The sequence below is a fragment of the Helicoverpa zea genome, chromosome 26, assembly GCF_022581195.2.
Source record: "Helicoverpa zea isolate HzStark_Cry1AcR chromosome 26, ilHelZeax1.1, whole genome shotgun sequence".
Taxonomy (NCBI): Eukaryota; Metazoa; Arthropoda; class Insecta; order Lepidoptera; family Noctuidae; genus Helicoverpa; species Helicoverpa zea.
Genome location: NC_061477.1, coordinates 6,065,933 through 6,084,677, shown reverse-complemented (window position 1 = coordinate 6,084,677; position 18,745 = coordinate 6,065,933). Strand labels below are relative to the sequence as shown.

Below are 18,745 nucleotides of genomic sequence, written 5' to 3'. Positions count from 1 at the left end.
ATTAAGTTAAAAACAGATACAACAAAGATCTGAATATGGACTAAAAATTTCCACAAACAGTTGTTAAAAAAAGGATAAAGTACAAAATTATTAAGCAAATTATTCGCAAATCAGCACTCAAAATATAATCATTTGTGGCAATAAAACAAAAATGCAACTTAGCCTTTTTAGTGCAAAAATAAAATAACAAAAAAAACCTTCAATCCTAATTATAAGAAACACCTCAAAGTCGCAATTTAAAAATCAATGATAAAAGTAAAAGTATCAAAATAATTATGAAAACAATCAGTTTCGATAAAAGTATCCATATTAAAAAGTCTTCATCCTTTTATAAAGTTTACATAGCGTAAAAAAGTAAATACATGAATTTGTGAATAAGTAGTAACACGCCCAACCAAAGTAAAAACTGTCCATATAAAAATATTCCCATAGAAAGAAACAATTGCTTTGCTTTTTTAAGCCTCAGAATATAAGTCCTAAACATCCAAGTTCCAACCTATAATCGCTCTGCTAACGAATTAAATCTGCTCAGATTTTTTTGCTTAAACCTCAGAAAGTTACCATGCGTAAGTTAAACGAAACGTTTCTTGTTGTAGAACAAAAATAAAATAATAAAAATACAACCAACAGCTTTAGTGACATATTTGCTCTATAAAACAAAAACGAAGCGAAACAAATATTCTTGTAACACCTTTTTTACAGTACAATCAGTGTGTTTCACTAACGCTTTTCATTTTAACCAACACAAAAAAGAAAAAAACAATAAGAATATTAATAACGACATTTTGTGAAACAATCGTAAGTAACCGTTACGTTTTACGGACGCGATGCGACGCGAAAACTATAAATATAGAAGTGGCCTACGTGATGTTAAGCTGCATAGCTAGACCATTTTTGGTGTAAATTATTTTCCCTTGAAAACTGACAGCTGTCAACTGCACAAAACATTCGGTACCCCTATTTTTTACTGCATAACGTAGCTACACCTGTCTATTCGCTTCGGATCGCTTCGTATTCTCCATTCGCCCACGTAGGTCGCACCCAAATTATTTTAGAATAACAATATAATTAATATAAAGTAGACTAGTAAAAAGCGGTGTCCTCACCGTTGTAATAGAAATACCCCGCCAACAGATAAATGCTTAACAAAAACTTACTATACACAAGCCGATAAGTTTTATTATAGTTCGGCCATTCAGAGAATGCGTTCCTGACACGTCGCGATTGAACTGACGACGTAACTTTGCAATGGCGTTGCAGTTACGATAAAAATATTTTTGCTGGTTGTTTACCGTTTTAACAATTGAGGAGCATTAAAACAACATTATTATATCAATAATCAATGAATGTAGTTACGTCGTCAGTTCAATCGCGACGTGTCAGGAACGCATTCTCTGAATGGCCGAACTTTACTTAATTAAATTAATTAATTATGTTCTATACTCTATCCATGGAAGCAAGAGCTAAAAGGTCAACAAAGAATGACACTTTTTCAAGATGGCGGTATAACCCGACCGATGACAAAATCACAGATACTGCGAACATTTTACACAAAAATGTGACGTTTTGTCATCGGTCGGGTTATACCGCCATCTTGAAAAAGTATCATTCTTTGTTTACCTTTTAGCTCTTGCTTCCGTGGATAGAGTATAGTTGTAGTGATATTACTCGAAAAAAAATCTGGCATATTAAGCACATCTGCAATATTCTTTAGATTCTTTAAATTCTACTTATTTAACGTTACAATCGTATTTTATATACCTTTAAATGTTATTGGAAGACTACTGTGAACAGTCATTCAAACATATTAAAGTTATTAAAATTAGGCACTAGATTGGGTGTAGAACTTTTCTTGAAAGCGGTTGAGCTATACTTGTATGTGTTAATATAGGTACGCGTACACGGACATCGTGCATGTATACTTACACACACCCTTTAATGGAACAGCCGCTTTCGTGACAACATCTGTAACAATGTGTGACCAGCACAACTTGATAATAATTCATCTCCATACAAAAGATGATTATGCCATGATTCATAAGCAGTAACACCACTACAACAGAACAAATAAATAGGCAAGATATAATCGTTTACTTAAAGAATATTCTACTAGGCGTGTCCTCATTTGGGAACTCAATGAACGGATGAGTTAATTTGTGCTCCGACATCTCACTCTCACTAGGAAACTTGTCCCCACAAATGTCACAAGCCACTTCACTACTCGACTCACTTCTCGATTTCTCTTTTTTCTTCTTCTCTTTTACCCCCCACTCTTTCTTCCTCAAAGTCTCTTTAATCTTCTCCTGTTTAGCTGAAGACTGGGCCTCCTGAACTATAGGCTTCCCCGTCAATAAAAACTCCTTCATATTTACATGTTTAGGCGATAGTTTGTGTTGTTTTAGTCGATTTTCCGAACTGCACTGGTATTCGCAGATGAAACAGACGTATTTCATATCGCCCGTATGTATTTCTGCGTGCGCTTTCCTCTTTTCGGGGGTTGCGAAACGAAAATCGCAAAATTTGCACGGATACTTTCTATCGGGATTGTGAAATCTCATATGAGATAGTAAGGCAGTCATATCTTTGCATATTTTCCGACATTCTAAACACATAACCCCTTGTTCGACTGGTTCCGTTTCTTCCACAGTTTCCGTGCTATGATGTATGCGTCTATGAGAAGTTAGACCCTTCTGACTGACGAACACCCTCCGACAATCAGTACACTGGAATTGCATCTCGGTTTTTACATCAGGACTGTGCTTTTCAATTTGATGCATCGCTAGTTTATCTGCCTCATGGAACTGTAGGCCACATTCCTCACATTTCCAAGCTTTGACTAATTTTGAGAAGGCTTCTAGTACATCTAAAACGGATTGTCCTTCAACTTCGGGATGAAAAGTCTTTGTGTGGTTACCAAAATCGATAATTTTAGAGAAAGTTCTTTTACATCGTGGACAACTATAAGGCTCTTTGTGATCATCCATTACGTGGCATTTCAAGTCAGACAGTTCCATATAACTTTTGTTGCACATAAAGCATTTTAACTTCTGCTTCCCTTTGACTACCTCTGAAATAACTTTGTACTCCATCAATTGGACTTTTTGGTGAACTTGTAAATGTTTGAAGAGCTCTTTTCTCGTGTGGTAGTCTGTCGGACAGAACTTACAAGGGAATCTCTTTCTGTGTAGCCGTTTTCTATGTAAAGCTAATTCTTCTTTGTTCTTAAATTGCTTATTGCACGAGACGCAAGGATACGTGTTAGTATCACAGAACAAATTGTGGGATCTCAAGCAAGTTTCCATTCGACTTCGCCTTCGAAAAGTTTGGCCACAAGTACATTCGTAACCTTCCTTTTTAATTTTTTCCTCTTTTTTGACTAATTGGCTTTCTAGTTCTGCCTTCAATTTCTTGTTTCTATTGTCTTTTCTTGTTATTTGACTTCGTATGTGGCCTTGCGCGCGTTTCTCTATGCCATCGTGGACTGCCAAATGTCTCTTGAGAAGACTTTTATGTCTATAAGTTTTTGGGCACTTTGGACAGGTTACAGTGGGTTCTCCTAAGTCTTTCTTTTTACCTTTGGCTTTAAGGAGACCGTATGCCTCTTGTTCTAGCGATAATACATTACCTGTGATGGAATTTAGTTGAAAAGAATCCTGGTAGTCCATATAATCATCACCATTGTCATATGTGGTTGGCAGAATTTCTTCTGGGTTGCCAATTTTGGAGAATCCCATATTTGTCTGGCTCATGGGAAGTATTTCCATGACTAAGGTTTTAGTGGTTTTAGATTCGATAAGGCCGTCGTGTGGGTTGGTTATTGTTGAAGTGGTATTTATCACTTTGTTTGATATTAAATGTGTCTCTGTTACTGTTAAATCAGATTCTTCTTTGATGTCCATTTTGTCATATTCTTCTTTTTGCTGTGGAATTAAATTGTATAATTTTATTGTTAGGTTGTAAGAGACAGAAGTATGTGTAAGAAAGATTCCATGAAATATCAATCAAAAGGCAAATAAATAATCAGGTCATGTAAAAGGATAATAATTAAATAAAAGTTTTGTCATACTTCTATCAGCAAGTATGCCTAACCAGCTTCCCATGGGACAAAAGGACAGTGTAACTAACTGTATATTACCATTTCTCATTGTCACCAAAATCTGCATGACTGTCTACACATTATTATATTACTAGTTTCTACCCGCCGCTTCACCCGCATCTAGAGGGAACTACTTCCCTTATCCGGATGTAGATAAAAAGGGTAAAATCTACATAGCCACCAATTTTTTGCCAAATCGGTTCAGCTGTTTGTGAATTATAAATAGTGTAACTAACACAAATGCTTACCTCATAATCCTCATCTTCACATTTAATATTCATATCATCCTGCAAACACGCTTCTACCTGATTCAAAGCGGCAGCTTCATTGCTATCCATACTCCCAACATCATCATCAAAGTTCGGATAGTCATACGTCACCAAGGACTCATCGCCCACAACTGGTTCTTGCTTTACTCCATTCTCTTCACAATCCATTTCAAATTTAGGTACCGATACATAATGTTCAAGTTCTTCTTTCGGATGGTGAAATACATCATCCATTTTTGCACAGCCATCGTCAATATCGCTACCCTCTTTTTCGATGCATACCGATACTGATTCTTGCTTTACTTCTACCTGAACATTACTGAATGGGTTGTCTATGCTTTCATGTATGCTGGTATCGTCTAAGTGTATTTCTGTTTTTATTTCTAGTGGAATATCTTCCGGTAGATTATGGTCAATTTCAGTTTCTTCTTTTATTATGGTGTCTGTTTGCAGTTCAGCTATCTCGGAAGGTGTGGGGTAGCTTGGGGAAGCCATCTTTATTCTGAAATTATAATAATTCTAGTAAGTATTTAGGTATGTTCATCACTAAGTAAAATCCAGTTAGTTAGGCTATATTATCAATATTTATTTGCCTCTATATATAATGATTCTTATTCCCTTCTTGAAATATTTATCTGTTGTATTAAGTAGCAGATTCAAAATTCAAATAGATTATTCCAATAGGTAGATCATTCTTATGTAATTTTAAATTATTGTCAGAAATTAGTGAAGTGAATAAATAGTTACCCACCTACTTGTTGATTCTACCATACCAAAAGAAAATTGGTAATGGTATTTACAGATTTTGACTTTATGGTCTACTAGCTTTCCGCCCGCGGCTTCGCCCGCGTGGAATTCGGTTATATTGCGGTATAAATCACAACTATAAGAAAACTTCTCATTCCCACGGAAAAATCTAAGAAGCGCGATGTAACGCTGGATACGATTAGTTGTTAAACCAAAACTGAATGGTACACGATATTATACGTTTTCCCTTGTGGAGCAAAAACATGCAGATTTTGGGCACTGGAAACCCGGGAACACGCTACATGGAGCTGACCATGCGAAAAACAATGTTTTTCTAAGTGTACTCCAGCAACCCTTAGAGTTTGGCCTTGTGCTTTATTAATTTTTTTATTTATTTATTCCTTTATTTCAGGCAACTAGGGCCCATAAAAATACCAATACACATATATATCTTACATTACAATACTTATAAACTAATACATAAAAAATCACCATATCAATAAATATATACAATACTATATCTATAAACAACTTAAACATACTATAAATATATAACAAATGGTCATTGCAAATGAAACCCTTACAGGAAATTGTAGTCTTTTAAATTGAAATGGGAGGTCTGTTGGAATAATCGGAATCCGAGGAATGAGTACACTTTCACCCTTTGCTGCGCCAGTTAAAATAGTGGCTGTAATAATGTTCCGCCCAAGCTGAGTGACACGCAGCCTGGTACCATTACACAGTCTAGGGGCATCGAGATTACGCATGAGCATCACCGGAACACCTACTTTTAGTTTTAATTTATTCTATTTATTATTATTATGAGGATTCATTATCATATCATTTAGCTTCTAAATTTATATGTTCATATTCGTTTGCAATATATAAGTAGATGTAAAAAAAACAGTTCAGACGATTAAACAAATTGTACATCATCCCTCGGGAATTCCTCATTTTCGGGGATTCATTATCGTATCATTTAGCTTCTAAAGGAGATGGCCAAATTTTCATAGAAAAAAAACCCAGAATCGACAGCAATGAAATGGTTACCAATAGGTTCTTTATGATAGACCTTTGATGGTGCCAAAAAATCCAGACTGAAATCCATGGGGTATAGGAGCTATTTCATATTATCGCAAAAATAGATTATGTTGAATATATGTTGATTTTAAAGATTATTATCATCATGGGACATAAAAAAGCAAAGTAAACTAACATTATACAAGCCACTAGTAATAACCCCATAGTTTCAGAGTTGGCCTGGTGATTAAAAGGTCTTGTATTTAACCACTCCAGATACGATTAAGCACCGACCTTACCTACTTGGAGAGGTTTCGCAATTCCATGCAACCTTCACAACTGGCTATGAAATGTTTTTGGAGAAATTGTCTTTGAAAATCGCGCCATGTGACATTTTCAAATATAACAAATGACTTAGCAATGTAAAACGGTCCAATCACGAGTCTGCATTCAACTTCTAACGAACATCAAACAGTAAAAGTAAACTTTTTTGTGAACTAAAATCTTGATCGAAAAAACGTTATAAAAAGAGAACCCCATGGTTTTTAGATGATTTGAAATACTTTTTAAAATCCACAAATTATACTGAATCCAATCATACATATGAAGTTCCTGTCGACTCTGGGTGTTTTTTTGGCCATCTCCTTTACATGTTTATATTCGTTTGCAATATATTACCTTGTTTTAAACGACACACAGCGCCATCTACAATCCATCCATCAAGCAAACAATATTTTTGTTTTCCCTCGGGAATATCTATTTTTTTCGGGATAAAAAGTACCCTATTATTTAATCCGGACTTCTAACTTTATGTCTGCAAAATTTCAAAGCAATCGGTTCAGTAGTTACGGCGTGAAAGCGGAACAAACAAACAAACAAACTCACTCAATTTATAATACTACAACAAACTCGATTTATAATATTAGTAAGGATTAATGAAATAAGAACACATCTATAACCATAGATTCTATACAGGCTAGAGGCAATGTTTTATTTTATTTTCTTAATTTAAGCCTTCACTTGTAAAACATTAAAATGCATAAATTGTTGGGTTTTCCACTTTTCAACAATAAAAAACGTTTGAATGAATAAAGATTAAGAATATGATCTAAGATAAGATAATTTTGGCAACTATTCGCTCGTAGCAATTTTGCTCAGCAATTTGATGTTTTCAAAATTATGAATGCACTGATTTGCAGGAAATATCGAAATTATATACCATACATAATGAGCTATAAATACTGTTTAAAATAAAATATGACCCTCAAGGTCGCACTTACTTATTAGAATCAGATTGCTTACAATCAGAGTCCCCTTACACACAGGTATCCATTACAACTTCGATCAAATATTTTATAGTAACATACACAACATTAAGCCATTACAAAACATATTATTTTCATTTACTCAGCTAAAGGCACGACCGGAACATTGCTTCATTATCTACAGTCGCCGATTATTGAACGTAATTTTAATACAAGAATCACTAATTAGCTAACACCGCTGATTATACTGAAAATTACGTTCATACGTAATTCACACGAGCTACTTGCATGGGTTTTTACGCTCATGCGAGTATTACAACATTATTGAATTCATTTGTGACACTGATAATAGCTAAGTTATTATAAAATTTCAAATTCTAGTGCAAATTAATAAAATCTAAACATTCCACTTTGCACTATAATTTTGACAGTTATTAATGTTTTCCATTTTTTATCTGTACTTTTTTTACAAGATTTTTTAATTTTTTAATTTAATCGACTAAAAGTTGTAAGTCAATAGCATGTCAATAGTCGAACAAGAAATGGAGACGATCAAAAGTAGGTCTTTATTCCGAAGTTTTACAATAAAATAATAGAAAACAGAGGTGGCAGTAAACACTAAAGGTAAAAGTATGAACACATTTTTAATATCACACCGTAGAGTAACTGGGAAGGTGATTTTTATGACAGTGCATATTAATCGACTAATTCATGTGTTAGTAAGTAGTAAAAATAACTTCTACAACATGGCGTCGAAAAGCAAAATTGAACGGATCCTTTTGTGAATCAGCTTGCGTATAAATTCCCAGAACGCATCTTTTCTGTAGTGTCGATTTGGTGGTAAATTCTGAATTTTGCTATTTTGGTTTGGTTATCTTAGCGAAAAGAAGTCGATATGAGTGCTTTAAATTATTTTTCTGACAGGAGTTGCTGTATTGAGCACCTGAGGACATGGCTAATCCCTTGGACTTGAAGTTGGTGATCAAACATCTCTCAAATGGGACGCTCAGTGAAAACCTGTGCATAAATTGTTTGAAGCCTCTCGCGGACCAGTATGAGAATGTATTCACGAAAGTATGTAAATACGACAAGGAGTATTGCATTGCTGATGTGCTGGAGATAATGTGTGAAGTTACGGTAAGTTTTTACTGCTTTTTAATTGCTCTAGTAGAAGCAACCTCTTTCAATACACATTTCCCAGCTTTCTGATGATATTCGTAATTAAGTTGTGGTTCTGTGGCTTCCTGTCGTAGAGCCAAGGTAAGCAAAAGTAATTTACAATTTTGCTTGCCTAGGATGACCCACTGACCACTAGATCTTGTAAAACATAACTTTTATCTATTTTCAGTTACCAAATACAGAGAACTACAATATTTGCATCAATTGCTTCATGATGGCTTCCATGGCATACAAGTTTTATTTGCTATCCAAGCGGAGTCAAGAAGTCCTGAATTTTTACACAGACGAATTACTTCACAATATTGACCAAATTCAATTAATAGGGGAAACTACAAATAAAACGTTATGTTTCTCTCTACCGGAAATGTTGATCAATACACCTGTTTACGATTTCCATCTCCACGCAATAGGTAAAGAAAATGATACCGAAATTATTAAAAAAATAAAAACTGAAGCTCCTGAAAAGCAAAGTATAGAGAAAGATGATGATGATAATGTAGTGTTTATAATACAAGATGATGGTGAGCTAGCTTTCTACCGAGCACTACCGGACGGTAATCTGATGCAACTTGAAGAAGCAGAACCATTCATGGAGAAGTTTAGAGCATCGTTAAGAGTTGATGAAGGGGAAAAGCCTAAACGGAGAAGGAAAAGAGGTCCGATGTCAACTAAGCATTGTAGCAGGTGTCCCGTCAAATATCACTTTATTGCCAAACTTCAGGAGCATATGAAAACTGAACATAATGTTAGTCTATATGTTTGTAAGGTGAGTTTAAAAGTATACATTTTTACAAATGCTGAGAAATCTATGTTTTGTTGCTCTATAAAATTATATTACTACATAAACAGATTAAATAGTGTGTGAATAGACTGATCAAGACATTACCCTCCTTTGCAGCTTAAAGTTGGGTAAAAAAATACATTCAATGTCTATTTTTAAAGGTTTTATAATCTGAAATAACAATAATTTTGGTAAAAATTTAGGTTTGTTCAACATTAAGTACAGTTTGTTCAACATTAGTAGAGTTTGCCCATTTATCAATCTTTATTTGCCTTTTTAAATAATGATTCTTATTCTCTTGAAATAACAATGTCTATTTTTAAAGCTATTGTTATTGAAATACCAACCTATTCTATTATACAAATACTTTAAAAATTGCAGGTTTGTAAAGCAGTAACGGAAGATTACCAGGAATACCACAGTCACTTGAAGACTCATACAAACGTACACCAGTGCGCCCTGTGTAACACTGTGTTTAAGAAGAGAAGTACCATTATCAAGCATCTCAAGTGGCACGAGAGGAGGAAAAATATTAGTAAGGTTCGTAGAAACTTGATTTTGATTGACTGAAGATTTTATTTACAAACGCATATGACACCTATAAATTTTAGCAAGTATTTCTTTAGCAGATTAAGGGACATGGCACATTATAGCAGCACCGCAACAGCAAAGCTGCAGCACGGCGTCGCCTCGAATTTAGACTACGGCTAGCTGCCAGCGCGCTAACTACGCGTTGTCCGCAATGTGCCAGCTCGCCGGCCGCGAGGTGTAAGCTTGCTGTCACCGCAAACTCAATATTATTTTAAGGCAGTTATGATTGAACACGACGTATTGATTGTCAATGCAATGACAATGACGTTGTTTCGCTGCCGACTCGGAGTCGGCGCGTAATGAGCATGCCGTCGGCGCGCTGTACGCATGAGGTCCGCTCGCTTGCAGCACGCGGGCTGCGAGTAGAGTTGTGTGGAAGCGGCAAGCGCGCTGACTGCTCGCCGTTGGCTTTTTCATATTGACATTACGAAATATATTATAATATACACGATTTAATGCTCTAAAGTGAATGACAACTTAAATGCTGGTGTGGAGCCGTGCTGTTGCGGTGCCGCTATAATGTGCCATGTCCCTAAGTCTCAGTTTGCAATGTTATAATTTTTTTCTGCAATGATATTTCATATAATATAGATAGACAACTCTTCATTTTCTTCATACACTCTGGTGCCCATGAAAGTAGGTAACTCATGTATATTGTATTTTTCCAACTAATTTATGCTAAAAAACAAACCACATTTGAATCAGTTCATCCCCTAAGAGCTATGGTAGCCAGACGCATCTATCAATTATTAAACTTAATTCACCCCTCTTTTGGCCTTGATGGTAAAAAAAAACTGACATATGTATCAAACTTTAACAGGCAGAAAACGCTCACATCTGCGAAATATGCGGAGTGATCTTAGAAGATGAAGTGTCTCTGCGTCAGCACTATGACACTAAACATTGTAAGAAGTTCACATGTTACTACTGCGGCAAGATGTATAAGGGAGAAATGAGCTTTGAAATGCATATCAAGAAACATGAACAGAAAATGGGAGAGCAGAGGTATGTACATATTATTTAAAAATTAATAGTAGACACAAGTTTAACTATTCCATTTGGGCTTTTTTGATTTTAATTTTTAACATATTTTTTGTATTTTATAATCTTTTTAGTTTTTCTCGTGAAGTAAGGTAAATACTCCACCCGCGCCTGTCGCATATCTCGTCTATTTCCGAAATGTACCTTAAGAAAATTTGCATAAATCATGACTCCAATTTCCAATACATTTTATTGCATCGTACTATTCTACTTATCCAGCATTCGTTACAACCACAAGGGCATTTGTTTCTTTTAGCTAGGTACTAATTATCGCTATTTTTCGTTAGTCTTGTCTATAATAAAATTGGAACAAAAAACAATAAATTCTAGTGGCAACAAGAGCGTCCCAGTAAAGAAAGAAGCACAAAAATCAACTTCTGTCAAGCAGAAACAAGCCAACGAGAAGCGTACTATGTGTTCTACTTGCGGAGGGTATTTTGTGGATGAACGGTCACTGCTGTGGCATCAGCGGCTGCATACTAATGAGAGGCCTTATAAATGTGATGTGAGTAGTAATTTTAGGTTTCTGTATCCAAAGTGTGAAATGGGACCTATACTTATACATATTACGAAGATGTTGTTGTCCATTGGTTTGTTACCAGGCTTTGTCTTGTTATAGAAACAGTTGAATTTTTTTAAGTGTTTATGTTCCCGCTATAATTAAATTAACTGAAGAGTAGAATACAATCAGTGCCGTAACTAGGGCGGTGCCAGCGGTGCCCAGGCACAGGGCGCAGATCCTGGAGGGGCGCAGAAATGACCAGACCAGTATCTAGTTTTATTTCATGCATGGTAGTTAGTAGGTACATTTTGTTTTATTGCGAATATGGTGTAGACGCGCCCTCTGTACTATCTATATCTATATGGCATTTTTCAAGCGATCTTGAAACAACAACACTTGTAAAGGTGGTTTTATATTTGTCTGATGTGTCGTGACGTGACGCGTCAGAACGGTATCGGTTTCATACATTTAGTACTAGCTGGTGCCCGCGACTTCGTCTGCGCAGGATTAGTATTTCGAACAATATGTTTATAAATTGTAGCCAGTAGCGGCTTTAGGGTAGGGCGCGGTTGGGCGACGGCCCAGAGCGCCGGACATAAGGGGCGCCGCAGGCGCCCCCAACCAATCCTTGATCAGAATTTTACTCCTATTTTTGTTTTAATTTTCATCAAAGATCGCAGCTTACAAGAACTGTATCCAAATGTATGGATAGCATCAGGGCCGCCTTAACCTATGGTGCATGGTGTGCGAATAACCCGGGCGCCGCGGGCTCAGGGGCGCCGCGGTACGCTCCTGGACCCAGAAATTTCAATTAAATTAATGTATTGTCATACAATGCCGGGCGCGTTAGATACAATACTTTTATGTCCCAAAACTCAAAAATTTTCGCGCTCGCTTCGCTCGCGGTTTCTTTACGTTTACGTTTTTTTCACATATAGCTACTTTGAATTTAATGTCCCAATACTCAAAAAAATTCGCGCTCCCTTCGCTCGCGGCTTCTTGACTTCACAGTCGCCTTTTATTATATATGTTAAGGACTTTTAGTGATCCAAATCTCAAGAAAGCCTTTTCGGGCTTGCTTCACTTTATAGTTGTTTTTATTTTTCAACATTTTTTTTGTCTACCCTAGCAAAAAGGTAGCGTCGTTTTTAAGTCCTTTTATTAATTAGAAAGTAACTTCTAGTTTCTATTTATGGTACTACTTTAAGTCCCAAAATTTTAATTCATAGGCGCCAACACCAACAAAGAGTTATCTACGTTTGGGCAAGATTTTAAGTCATTTTTGTTTTGAGTTCTAAAATATAACAAAAAATTTCGCGCTCGCTTCGCTCGCGCAATTAGAACCTGTGTTCCCGTGTTTTTGCATTCACCAACCACCAATAACTTGTGTACGATTGGGCTACATTTTAGGTAATTTTTGCTTGGACTTGTGAACTATGAAAAAAAAATTCGCGCTCGCTTCGCTCGCGCAATCGGTAACTACATATATTATGTCTCTGTTTTTCGTATGGGTTTGAATTGCAGTTGGGGGCGCCGTAGAAATCTCGCCCAGGGCGCTAGTAGAATTAAAGCCGGCACTGATTGTAGCCTATGTGTTATTCTGATGTATAAGCTACATTATTGTAAAGTTTGATTAAAATCCATTCAGTAGTTTTTTTGCGTGAAAGAGTAACAAACATCCATCCATCCATGTATACAAACTTTCGCGTTTATAATATTAGTAGGATGGTAACGTTCACACTAGTGCGTAACGTGTTGTGTTGTGATGGCTTATGTATGGAACCGATACAGTTCTGACGCGTCACGTCACGACACATCAGACAAATATAAATCCACCTTGTCTTGTTCGCAATATTACATACACAAACAAAAGTACCTATACCGTAACTATGAGACAATTTCTGTCTATATTCATTTGGAGGGCGCCACTTCTAACTTAGAAATTCTAAGCAAATCTGTCAATCTAGCTGAGGAGATGTACATATAGTTCACGTTACGCTATCATTGCTGTCAGCCACATTCGTTGGTCCTCCCTTTATCTTTGATTTAATTCATTAACTACGCGTGCGGCGTTACCGACGCACTGGCGTGCGAGAGATAGATTTTGAATAAACAATTTTTATCTTAAAGAAATCTACTAAGTACCTATACCTTCGTAAACAAAAAATAGATAGATTTATTTTTATGCACATTTGTCCACTTTATTGTCAGAGCCTGGTTAGAGCATTTTTCAAGGGCGCAATTTTGAAAGCTCGCACCGGGCGCATAAAAGGCTAGTTACGGCACTGAATACAATTAGTAGGCACCTGTACAAAAAATGAATTTTTTTGCTTGTTATTGATAATGGTACGAAACTTACACTTGGTAGGGTTGCAGTAAAGAGACTTTGTTGAGTCCACCCTTTATAAAATACTAGATAAAAACCGGTACACATATTTTTTAACAGACTTCCCAAGAACGATGAGGTTAATTTCGTTGGGATCCCAATTCGTCGGGATCTTTTTTCTTATGTATGTTATTAAAAAAGAAATGCAGTTTTTCTTTTGATTTCTAGTGTTTTTAGACGTCTTTTTTTGTGGTGCAGGTGTGCGGGCGCGGCTTCGTGTCGCAGAACCGGCGCAACCAGCACGCGGTGTGCGCGCACACGGCGCCGGCGCGGCGCTGCCCGCTGTGCCCCGCGCTCTTCCATCTGCGATCCATGGTCAACACGCATATTAAGAAGGTAAGAGTCCTATATTATTGTTATATCAGCCTGTTGTGTCCACTGCCGAAGATGAAAACGCAGTGCCAATCATAGTTCAGTCTTGGGCATATGGGTTGCCCTGCAGACACAACGCGAAGCAGCCCATGTCATACTACATTTACCTTAACTTAACTGATGATCTCATCAAAGACTATTCAGTAGTTTTAGCGTTAAAAATATTAAATACTAGCTTTTTCCCGCGGATGATGAAAAAACTATCCTATGTCCTCACAAGTCTAAGCTACCTCCCCTCTAATTTTTAGCTTAAACGGTTCAACCATTCTTGAGTTATAAACTGTGTAACTAACAGAACTTTCTTTTATATATGTATATTTCCACATACGTCGCTACGTTTTCCCAAACCATATAAAACTACCCCTATCGTTGACTATCCTAGTTCTAGTTATTGACAAACCGGTTTTCACTTCTAACTTTAAATTGCAGGTGCATCTAAAAGCGCATAAACGCCGCAACCGCATTAGCAAGCATCAGAACGTGCACTGGCGAACTGAAACCGTGCCCATACAGGAGCTCAGCGTTGACATACAGAATGACATCCTCGAGTTACAAGCCGCTAACCAGCAGCAGGAATGGGTAAGAGGTACTATACTATCATCATCATTCATCTTAAAAAAAGTATAACTCATTTTTTAAATCTGGCAAGTAGTTTTATAGATTAACACTTAAGCAAAAATGGCTGTTCCAATTATGTCACCTACTTTAACTAGATATAAGATCAAAAATGTAAAATTGGTGTACCTAATAAAGTATATATCTATCTATCAAGCTTTACAATTAAATGACCATTATCCAAGTCTGTTTCCCAACTGTGTTCTAAACGGATGCATCGGAGTACCAGTTGTTTTACAAGGAGCAACTGCCTTATCTGTTACCCCCTCTACCCAGTTACCCTGCACCCCAATAACCCAATACCAACTTCAAAATATAAGTATAGATGTGCTAATATACCCTTTTCTATATATTCCAGGCACCTGAAGAAAGTCAATCTGACATGAATGAAATGGACATTACCTTGCCCAGGAGTTACGTTCGACAGGAACGTCTTGAAGCTTCGGATAAAAATAAAAGACCATATGCTGTAGACCTAAAGTCCCAAAGGTTATTGCCGCAGCAAAATAATGAGATTTAATGCTACTAAAGGTCAACATTAAGTTTGGTTGTAGAATATTGTTTGTATGAAACTCTTTATGTTATGTATACTAGTCTGAATTCTTAGGAAATCGCCTCTGTGTTGGTGACTAGGGAAATACGGTTTCCGAGTTGTTATGTGTGTACCTTCAAACTGGAGCAGTAATGTATTTAAATAAATAAATAAAATGTGTCTTGCAATAATTTATGAGATAAGTTATTTTGTTGTAAAAAAAAACTGTTGTGTAAGGAGATGGCCAAAAAAAAACCCAGAGTCGACAGAAACTTCGTATGTATGGTTGGATTCAGTATAATGTGTAGATTACAAAAAGTATTTCATATCATCTAAAAACCATGGGGTTCTCTTTTTACAAGGTTTTTTCCAAGAAGATTTTAGTACATAAAAAAGCTTAGGTAACTTTTCTGTTTGCAGTTCATTTAAAGTTGCGCATAGGGTAAAAACTTTACACTCAGGTGTACATATGTCTGTTATTATAGCACTATACACGAGTGATGGTTTAGAGCTGACCTGATGATGGAGAAGAGAGAAGGTCAAGGGAACTCGGCAATGGTAAATATTAACTGCCTCGTGTTTGGGCTTATATTATTCGCATTAACGAGAACTTTTCACTAACGTGAATAGTGATTAAAAAGCTAAAAAAAAAAGCATTTTTTTTACTTTTTTTTTTTTTAATTAACCTTTGCCAGTTCAGAAGTTTACACATAACAAGGAAACCTCTTCAAGTAGGTGTGTGCGTTCGCGCAGCGGAATGTTGTTGAATTTAAAGATTTTAATTATGCAGATAATTAGTGTAAGACATCCTATAATTGTGTATGGTAAATAAAAATTTGTGTATGCAGCCATTGTGGAGAAATTCACCAAAAACAGATTCCGCTGGGCGAACGTTGGCGAACGTTGTTCTGGCGGAACTTTTTTTAATCCATAGACTTTAGAAGAAAAGAGATGTGTCCGAAAATTAGTGTGTATTTGTGTATAATTGATTATGTATGAATGAAATCAGTGCATGCATAAACTTCTGAGAAATTCAAGTTTCCGCTACGCGAACGTTTGGCCATTAGCTAGTTTTCATATAAAGCGCTTACATAGAGAGCTGTAGATTTTTACATACGTTGTTTTGAATTTGTTTATATTTGTTTAAAAAACAGATTTAGAAAAAGTCGTAGGGTTTAAAAGATAAAAATATAAACGTAAAATACACTTATTAGGTCTTAGTTCTTAAAGTATGCAGTTTGGGGTCTAGATTTTCACGTTTACACAAACCTTGTAAGTGTCTCCAACATGTTGCCAAGTATCAATGATGTTCCGTTAGTAATTAAAAAGTTATAGGATATTTTACCATGAATAGATCACTGTTTACAAAGCAGTCGAATATCACGACGTTCTAAAGGAATTGCATGGTAAAATGTATGCCAATAATTAGTTTAATCATTCAACTATTCACTTGCAAAATTTCATGTCATTAAATTCAGTAATTAAAGAAAGACAATTATAATACTGACGGAGCATCGAAACCCTACATAATCCGACCAAGTTCGGATATGTACAAAAAAGCGACCGTGCCATATGTCTAAGCAACGTTCTTAACTTGGTAGGTTAGTATTTTTTAATATGGTACAGTTGCGTACACAAGCGTTAGGAAAAAATAAAACAATTGTATTTCTTGATTGAAAAATATTTTTTTAATAATAATGCCACTTTTCGACGTTTCTTAGACATATGGCATATGGCGTAACGTTTCTTAGACATATGGCACGGCCGCTTTTTTGTAGCTATCCGAACTTGGTCGGATTATGTAGGTTTTCGATGCTCCGTCAGTATTATAATTCTTTCTTTAATTACTGAATTTAATGACATGAAATTTTGCAAGTGAATAGTTGAATGATTAAACTAATTATTGGCATACATTTTACCATGCAATTCCTTTAGAACGTCGTGATATTCGACTGCTTTGTAAACAGTGATCTATTCATGGTAAAATATCCTATAACTTTTTAATTACTAACGGAACATCATTGATACTTGGCAACATGTTGGAGACACTTACAAGGTTTGTGTAAACGTGAAAATCTAGACCCCAAACTGCATACTTTAAGAACTAAGACCTAATAAGTGTATTTTACGTTTATATTTTTATCTTTTAAACCCTACGACTTTTTCTAAATCTGTTTTTTAAACAAATATAAACAAATTCAAAACAACGTATGTAAAAATCTACAGCTCTCTATGTAAGCGCTTTATATGAAAACTAGCTAATGGCCAAACGTTCGCGTAGCGGAAACTTGAATTTCTCAGAAGTTTATGCATGCACTGATTTCATTCATACATAATCAATTATACACAAATACACACTAATTTTCGGACACATCTCTTTTCTTCTAAAGTCTATGGATTAAAAAAAGTTCCGCCAGAACAACGTTCGCCAACGTTCGCCCAGCAGAATCTGTTTTTGGTGAATTTCTCCACAATGGCTGCATACACAAATTTTTATTTACCATACACAATTATAGGACGTCTTACACTAATTATCTGCATAATTAAAATCTTTAAATTCAACAACATTCCGCTGCGCGAACGCACACCAAGTAGGTAAGGTCGGTACTTAGTCGTAGGTATCTGGAGTGGTTCATGACAATAGTGCAATGGGTGGGGGTCAAAACTCAAGCTCAAGACCTTTTGATTACCAGGCAAACTCTGTAACTATGGTGATGTTACTCTTCGCATGTATAACGTTAGTATACCATGTTTTTTATGGTCCTTTATGCAAATAATCTTTAAAATCAACATAAATTCAACATAACCTATTTTTGTGAAAATATGATATAGCTCCTATACCCCATGGATTACAGACTGGATTTTTTGGCACCATCAAAGGTCTATCATAATGAACCCATTGGTACCCATTTCGTTGCTGTCGATTCTGGGTTTTTTTACTATGAAAATTTGGCCATCTCCTTTATCATTATGAATTTGTAATTATGATTGATTTTATTAGCATAATTTTGTCTGATTATATTAAAAAATATTGAAATTATATTTTCTTTTGAATTTTCAAGAATAGGGACCTTAATATGGAGTACAAAATTATATTATACTAGCTTCCGCCATTTGCAATTTCTACGCGGTAGTGAGAGATGCGCTGGATCGAAACCGGTGGAGGCAGATCATCCGCTCCAGATGTTACCCCGATGCTGACCACGATCCTCAGATATGAGGGACCGACTATAGAGAGCTTCCGCCAGCGGCTTCGCCCGCGTGGTGTGTTGATAAAAAGTAGCCTATGTGTTAATCCAGGGTATCAATAATATAGGATACCTATCTACATACCAAATTTCAATCAAAT

At 36.0% G+C, this 18,745-nt stretch overlaps 2 protein-coding genes across 4 annotated transcripts; one reads left to right on the top strand and one right to left on the bottom strand.

Moving 5' to 3' along the window:
- Positions 1–1,614: 1,614 nt before the first annotated feature.
- On the bottom strand, positions 1,615–7,830 carry LOC124643083 (zinc finger protein 184-like). Of its 2 annotated transcripts, none has more exons than XM_047181928.1 (3): positions 6,811–6,865; positions 4,345–4,867; positions 1,615–3,920 (listed from the first exon to the last, which is right to left on the bottom strand). In XM_047181928.1, the coding sequence occupies exons 1-3, from the start codon at positions 6,846–6,848 to the stop codon at positions 2,091–2,093; spliced, it is 2,391 nt and encodes a 796-aa protein (XP_047037884.1). In that variant the 5' UTR covers positions 6,849–6,865; the 3' UTR covers positions 1,615–2,090. The 2 variants fall into 2 exon arrangements, with proteins under 2 accessions (XP_047037884.1, XP_047037885.1); XM_047181929.1 differs by lacking the exon at positions 6,811–6,865 and adding an exon at positions 7,413–7,830 and having other exon boundaries at positions 1,616–3,920.
- A 275-nt stretch (positions 7,831–8,105) lies between these two features.
- Positions 8,106–15,587, top strand: LOC124643120 (zinc finger protein 674-like). Of its 2 annotated transcripts, none has more exons than XM_047181983.1 (9): positions 8,106–8,237; positions 8,322–8,534; positions 8,746–9,342; positions 9,739–9,897; positions 10,769–10,953; positions 11,320–11,494; positions 14,076–14,213; positions 14,679–14,835; positions 15,223–15,364. In XM_047181983.1, the coding sequence occupies exons 2-9, from the start codon at positions 8,349–8,351 to the stop codon at positions 15,228–15,230; spliced, it is 1,605 nt and encodes a 534-aa protein (XP_047037939.1). In that variant the 5' UTR covers positions 8,106–8,237; positions 8,322–8,348; the 3' UTR covers positions 15,231–15,364. The 2 variants fall into 2 exon arrangements, with proteins under 2 accessions (XP_047037939.1, XP_047037938.1); XM_047181982.1 differs by having other exon boundaries at positions 8,111–8,237; positions 14,679–14,828; positions 15,223–15,587.
- Positions 15,588–18,745: the final 3,158 nt, after the last annotated feature.